The sequence below is a fragment of the Branchiostoma lanceolatum genome, chromosome 8, assembly GCF_035083965.1.
Source record: "Branchiostoma lanceolatum isolate klBraLanc5 chromosome 8, klBraLanc5.hap2, whole genome shotgun sequence".
NCBI classification, from domain to species: Eukaryota; Metazoa; Chordata; class Leptocardii; order Amphioxiformes; family Branchiostomatidae; genus Branchiostoma; species Branchiostoma lanceolatum.
This window is the reverse complement of record NC_089729.1, coordinates 16,456,248-16,463,872: the sequence shown is the minus strand read 5'-3', so window position 1 is coordinate 16,463,872 and position 7,625 is coordinate 16,456,248. Positions and strand designations below refer to the sequence as shown.

Here is a 7,625-nt window from a genome sequence, read left to right as displayed (position 1 = left end):
AGTCTTTCTGAATCAATTGTTAATTGGTCTTGTTCAGAAATGTCAATTAGCCTTCATTTGCACCATCTTAAGAAGGTCATACTCAGGGTTATATAAAGACGTAGGGTTAAGGTTGACAGAATCATGGACATCCTGCCAATAGTGCCCAAAATGTTTTTATCTACAGGAACTCAATAGTGCAGAAATATTATTGGCCTTTTAATCAAATACGATGTGTTACCCGTATGGTCCCATAGCATGAGATGTTATTCACAAGATTATCAAAGGCTGTAAGGTATACTCTGATTGGTTCCTAACAAATGTATCCCTTATAATAGTGCTAGAAAACTTGTTATTGACAGGAAAATCCTGCAGTTTAGTTCAGTTGTAGACATCCCATTTCTCTGTATATTAGCAATTGAGGTGGGAAGTTTGAAATCCTGTCCATAGCATCGGCCTTGGGTGTAAGTCTATTCAGGTACCGGTACATTGATGTTCATTTTTTACCTGTAAATAAAATATATCAATTCCGGTGCTGGGTACTGAGTACCGGTACTGTACCGGTACTGGGTAATGAGTGCCTGTATTGGGTACTGAGTACCGGTACTGTACCGGTACTGGGTACCGAGTACTGTATTGTGTTGTATCCCTATTGTATTGTGAAGCTTTGTACCAGTGTGTTGTATTGCGTACCAAATAAGTTGTGAAAAATAGCATAAAAATAGAATAAGAAAACTGAAAGGCGGAAATTGAATTTATATAAGTAGATGATATCAAGATATACCAATAACTTCTCAATTTCCTGCATAACGATAATTTCTCCAGGACAATCGCAGATCAAACGATGATTTCTCCAGCGTAATATCTGCGACACAGAATTAGAATCACAGCTCAAATATAATATCGTACAATCTCTGTGACGACCTTGGTTACTAACGGGTGGTTGATAACGTTTCTTCGCTGTGAGCTTCGTGACGTGGGCCTGAACAGTTGTGACCAAATACGGCACCCTTAAAAAAGCGGCACACACGTGCACGGAATCGGCTATAAATCGTACACACAATGTAAACGGCAAGAAAAGACACCACTGACGAAGCAAACATCTAAATACGTTTGATTGCGTTTGATGATTAAAAATGAGACATTTTGCAACGTTGGCTTATGACGTGGGCTTTAACATTTGTGCGCACGACTACAAACATCGTGCGATCGTCGTACGATCGAAAGCTTAAGATAGTCGACATGCTTGTGTCGTGTAACATTCAGCTGCCTTGTTACGGAAAACGCTGTCTTAGACCATTGTCGGTGGCTGGTTCTTTCACAGCATTGTTGAAAATTCGACCGCATCAAAATCGTACGGCAAATGTTACTTAAGCCTAGAGTAGAGTAGAGTAGATCCTTTCGACAATAGCCTGTCCAACTATTGTGTCCATTGCCAATTTCAAGATGATATTATTCTTGACGCATTTCTACACAGCCATGTATAACTGATAAAGGATACTCTGCTGCTAGTATGATCCTCATCGAAGGCTTCAGGCGCCATATGAATTATCCCCCAAATTATATTCTTATCACTTGATTATATGTTTTCTATGCATTTCTTGCAAGAAAAGAGGCTATAGAAGCAAAACATTTTATGATATATACGTTACTTCATAAATCCTTGAATAAGTCATTGAAATTGATGTTTTGAGTCGATCCCGCCATGAAGTCAGCAGGGGAGAACGTGAATGAGAGTCTTTTTTCCGGTCTGACAAGAGTGAATTACGAATGTACAATAAATTGGACAGCCCCTTTCCCTGGACTCCTATTGGTCCATTCTGATTGGTAACTCGCCATTGGCTGGTGGGTAACTCCGTAACTCCGCACTCCGTAGTGCCCTTGCAGTTCTCAGCCGGCCTCGTCAGTCTCTTACAGCGGCTCCAAGATGAGTACTGATCCGAGCGTTGACTTTGTCATGCTCTTCAACGCCACCAACTCCACGGTGTCGACAAACGACACGATGCCCGTCGACCCTTACGGGCAACCTGAGGAGGTGTCCCGAGTCAAGCTGTGGGTCATGGCGGTGCTGATGGCCATAGTGATGCTGGTCATCCTCATCGGGAACACACTGGTGGTGGTGGCCGTGCTGAAGGTTCGGGTGCTCCAGACCATCCAGAACTACTACCTGGTGTCGTTAGCGGCGAGCGATCTGATGGTGGGCGGCCTCATCATGCCGCTGGCTCTGATGAACGAGCTGATGGGGTACTGGTCCCTGGGCAGAACCATGTGTGACATCCACGTCACTCTGGACATCTTCGCCTGCACGGCGTCTATCCTCAACCTGTGTGCCATCGGACTGGACCGCCACTACGCCATCACAAAGGTACAAAAGCTTTTAATTTTCTATCCTAACCGTTTTCTACACAGTGCACGCATCTATCCGGTAACCATGCCCTTAACGGTGACGCTACAGAACCTTTGCTCGAGTAGACATTTTGTGTGACATTCTGCAAGGTCAATATGAAGGACATTGTCAAATCTTCCCCAGTATTGATATTCCACTGGACGTGTGGTTGAGATGAGCATTAGAGACGCACCATTAGCTCAGCGTCTCATGAATGCATGTCAATCTTGTTGGGCACACGTCCGGGGCAACCTGAGCGCTGGGGAGGATGGATATGGTTATCGGCATAGTTGTGACAATGTATCGACCTTGTGAAAGTCATGAAACATTACCAATAAGAAAGAGACAAGATAGTGGCGTGTACGATATTCATAAAAGGGGGCAAACGATATGACATGCGTTATGATGAGTTCAACATCTAGACGGGAGTTTTAAGGACAGGGAATCGAACCACTGGAACATTAAGATGACAGTGCAGCGACTTACATGCACTCCAGATCTAACCGGGTTACCAAACACGGGCAGGGCATGAAAATAGCATCGAAGATTTTAAGCCATAATCCGTGTGCTCATGAATTCGTGATCAGAATACTGCATTGTATTCTAACGATAATCCAAGAGCAATATCTATGTGAGCATATGATAATGTACACCTAGGGTACCCTGAACACATATGGAATGGGAACAACAGAATTTAGGAGTTGCTGTCATGTTTAACCGCACTCAAACACCCGAGTTTTTGCGACTAAAATGACCGAACGGGGTCAAAAACGAGCCCAAAATGTTTTGTTCAGTAAAATCTCCCTTTTCACTTTTTTCGCTGATTGTTATCCGTACATTGCTTCATCAATGTAAGGAAAAATTTCATATTATATAAAGCTTTATAGAAAAATGGATAAAGAAAAGTTCCAACAAACACACTGTATTTGTTCTACATATTGAGAAGGCGGGGTCGGCCACATCATAGAGCCCTGACCCAATTGTTCTTTCCTGTTTTTCCTGTTACCTGTGAAGCACGGCGGTGTTATTGAAACATAGGCCAGACATACCCGCGCGTTTTCTGTCAGCTCCAAGTAATTCGACTACTAGAAAAGCTCCTGATCCCGCCATCGCATGGTGAACCTTTGATGTACACACATGTGTACGGGGGCAGATCAAAAAGTAGCCTAACCCGCCTTTCGTTATTGTAGGGAGGTTGAAACGAGACGAAATTAAATCAGAACTGAGACAAGCTTCGTTTCTCTCGGTCTTTGGAAAATGAGTTTGAAAAAGTCGTTGTAACCAGCCTGGTTTTACAAGACCCTATTACCATGATTACTGTAAATCTCTCCGCCGAAAATTCAGGCCACCTATTTGTACTACAGAATCGTTACCTTCGCCAAGAAGGTTTTGTTTTTGAGGCTGTGTGTCTGTTTGTGTGTTTGTTTGTTTGTTTGTCCTCCATCATTCTTGTAAAAAAATCGGCCTTTTCTGAAAACATGTACGTCATCCTTGAATTATTGTCTACTGTGTCCTCTTTGGTGGGACAAATTAGTATTGGGTCGTGACGTCATAGAAAGGACTCCTAGCCATACAAGCTAGTGGGAGAGTCCTTTCTATGACGTCTGAACGCGTGAATGCTGGGTTGGATTTTAGGTACATCAGTGGCGGTGTTGTTTTAAGAGCCTGATTGCGATGCCGCCCCAGCGGCTCCCCATTCCACTTTTGCGTTTTGGGGCGGGCCGGAACGGTGCCGTCCCTGGTGCTGAAATAAGAGCTGTAACGCCTTGTGTGCAAAACATGCATATGGCGGCATTAACGTGCCCAAAAAACTATGGGCAGGACACAATATAACACACAAAATCATTCTTTTCGACGTGTCTTTCTGAAGTAGTTCTGTTTATTTGACTCAGTAGAAAGTAGAAGGGAAATACTATCTACATGTAGATACTGAATGCTACATTACATACTACTATGTATCAGAGTCAGGTACATGTACTTGGGGATTGTATCGTAAATGAATACGTTATGGCCAGTTCTCTGCAATGAAACTGATATAAGGAAGAGTTATCGCCTATTCTCTCAGTTATCTGTGTCTGTAGTCATTCTAACGAGTGTGTTGTTTTATTCTCCACAGGCGGTTGAGTACACTGCGACTAAAACCACGAAGCATGCCCTCGGCGGTATCGCCATGGTGTGGACCGCGTCTACCATCATCTGCCTGCCGCCGCTGCTGGGCTGGGGGACCGACAGTTTCCAGCCGGGCCTGTACCCGCGCTGTGACTACAACGACAAGATCAGCTACGTCCTCTATTCCACCGTGGGATCCTTCTTCGGACCCCTTCCCATCATGCTCGTGGTCTACACACGCATCTTCATCGCCGCCAGATCCCGCATCAGGAAGCTGCGCAAGCGCAGTAGCATCCGCCGCTCGGTCACTACCACTACCACTGCAAACGCGCACCGCCTGGAAGTGCCGGCCGCCGATCGGAAAGAGTCGCAGACTAGAAGGAAGGAGGGAAAGGGGAAGGAACATATGAAAGCGGGAATCTCCTCGTGTACTATAACTGAAACAACCAATCAAGAGACGCCCCCTACCACCCCTGGTGTTCTGCTACGCCCAGAGAGGTTGACGGCTGTCTACTCAAAACATGCCCTCAACCGAGGGAAACCGAACGACAAGACCAACAACGGGACAAACTCGCCCCACGCCGCACAGAGGCTACACGGTCCCAGTAAAGCCATGAAGCCATCCCCATCAATGGATTTTGCGGATCGGCGCAGAGGCGCTCCATTAACAGACGTGGAAGCAGCCAAGTCACACTTGGCCAAGAAATACCCGATCGTGCAGGACGCCACTGAACGGCGATGGAAGATGATGCAAGCCAAAGAGCGCCGCCTTACGGTTGTCATCTGCATCGTCACCGGCGCCTTCGTCATTTGTTGGAGCCCGTTCTTCGTGGCTTACGTTGTGAGGACAGTTCACGAGACTTTAGTGTCCTCCACGCTGTTCAGAGTGTTCGTGTGGCTGGGATACTGTAACAGCGCGCTCAACCCCATCATATACACACTGCTAAACACAGACTTCAGACAGGCCTTTCAACAAGTTCTGATCAGGAAGTTCCGCGTGGTTCGTAGGTATTAATTTGGCAATCGTTCGAATGTGCCATATTCACTTCGTTGTGGCTGAATATGTAGTTGAGATTCACTCCAAAAGGCACATGTTCATGTGATACACATTGTGCACACTGGTATCATTTGAAAACCTCTGTTCGATACATTTTGTCTGGGTAACCTAGACATGACTACAGTTGAGGTACTGTTACCATATGTAAGTTTTGTAACTTCCTTTTCATCATTTTCCTACATTTGTATTTTGCACGATAAGATTTGCATTACCACCTGACAAAAAGTTAACACTTAACATACGTATATACATATATAGTTTTTGCACAATAAAAGACTGGCGTTTGTCAAGGGAGGGGTTCCTCCGAAGGAGCGACAACACCCTGGAATGATGATGATATATTGTAGCTGTTAATTTTATACTGGTAATTCTATGTAGTAATATGATTAATGTTAATCCTCTGAGTAATCATTGCAGTTATTGAGTCATTGCACTTACCGCTATACTTGTTGCAGTTTTTGCATTGTTTAGTTATTGCTGCACTCGATTATTTCAGTTTCGTGCAGCAGTTATTGCAGTTTAATGATGTACCCGTTGTACTTCTGTGGTAACATGTATTGCAGTTTTTAACAACTGTATTGCAGGTTTTGTAGTCTTGTTTTGTCTCATTTTGTCTCGTTTTGTTTTGTTTCTGGCAAATGAATAAATGATTCGCATTGTGTTTTGATAATATTGTCACAGGGAGTTAAACGTAATAAATCACATCATGACACCATTAATTTCCGTTTTTTGTTTTATAGAAATATACAGATCGTCAGGCACACAGAATGCATTCACCCTGAATGGAACAACAAACCTCACATATTCGGGGCTTACTATAAAGCCTTCTATACTCTTTATGGTCCTTTATCAATAGCAAAACTGTCTTTAATGAAAGATAACAAAGATCACAAAGATACCTTGTAAACTAATGTAAATTATGGACACACATAATGCTTCAATCTCATTTGGAAAAAATGGGCCCCGCCGGATAGTTCACGGGATGTTTTTTGTACTTTCGGGCGTGACCCCTACGTGGCCCCGTGGGACACCCTTCGGTAGCCGGGCTATTTTGGGGCCCGGCCGGGATCCTGAATCAATTTAACTCAGACTTAAATGGAACGCGGGACCCGGTAGCAAATAGACGCCGTGAGCTAATCGTGCGAGTACCGGGCGGTAACAAGCCCCCCCCCCCCGGTCACGCTGCCGGTAGTCCACGGTGGGACAAATTTGTGGCTTCGGGGCCCGACACATGCGTGCGTAGATTGTATTCACTTGGTCTCGTACGTAGCTCTTTTCCATCAAGAGAATTTTGGAGCTGATACGATTAATTACAAATATCTGACTTTCAACGGCCCACTGTCAGATGCCTATGCTGACTTAGATTCGAGGACATGAGATGCTTACTAAGAGCAGCATGCTACAGTATGCAATGCAGTAGTATTACAAAGTTTCCTCTGTGATTATGCGAATTATGTCATGATTTGCATAATATGCATCTCATGCTAATCATCAACTAGGGTAAAGTTGTACAAGCCAAAACAACGAAAATACATACCTGCTTGAGTTACCATTTTCCAAGGTTTCCAAAAAGATCCATTGCAGTTCCTAACTTACACCAATTACTACCTGCCCCCAATAGCTTAGTCTCTACCAGACTAACAATGCCGGCTATAGGGAGAATATTCAGGGGAGTTTGGTCATCGGAGAGATTCATTCGCAGGCGCGGTCGAAATGCGATCTTCACCGTGAACTGGCTCTACGGGCTAATTGCTGTATTCCTTTTTCTGCCGAATTCTGCGATCCACACGCCCGTAAGAAGGCCTGGTGGAGGCTACCAATTGCAAGAGCTATCCACCACTCAAAATCACGACCAAAGCACATCCAACAAATTAACCCTCACACCTTGAAGTTCCGCTTCAGTACCATAGGAAGGCGCTAGGAGGCCCATTATCGAACTTCACCTCCATTTCAAGTCATTTTCCCGATCTTTGCCCACCTACTAAAAGTATCCATCTACAGCATCTTGAGTTATTCTGTTAACAAACAAACAAACACACAAACGTACATACACAACCCACTGTTGTACGTGCACCAAAGAGCGAATTTTGCCCT

At 44.5% G+C, this 7,625-nt stretch overlaps 1 protein-coding gene across 1 annotated transcript; it reads left to right on the top strand.

Moving 5' to 3' along the window:
- The first annotated feature begins 1,965 nt into the window (after positions 1 to 1,965).
- LOC136440807 (alpha-2C adrenergic receptor-like) lies at positions 1,966 to 6,161 on the top strand. The gene is made up of 2 exons (XM_066436927.1): positions 1,966 to 2,344; positions 4,482 to 6,161. The coding sequence occupies exons 1-2, from the start codon at positions 1,982 to 1,984 to the stop codon at positions 5,487 to 5,489; spliced, it is 1,371 nt and encodes a 456-aa protein (XP_066293024.1). The 5' UTR covers positions 1,966 to 1,981; the 3' UTR covers positions 5,490 to 6,161.
- The last annotated feature ends 1,464 nt before the right edge of the window (positions 6,162 to 7,625 follow it).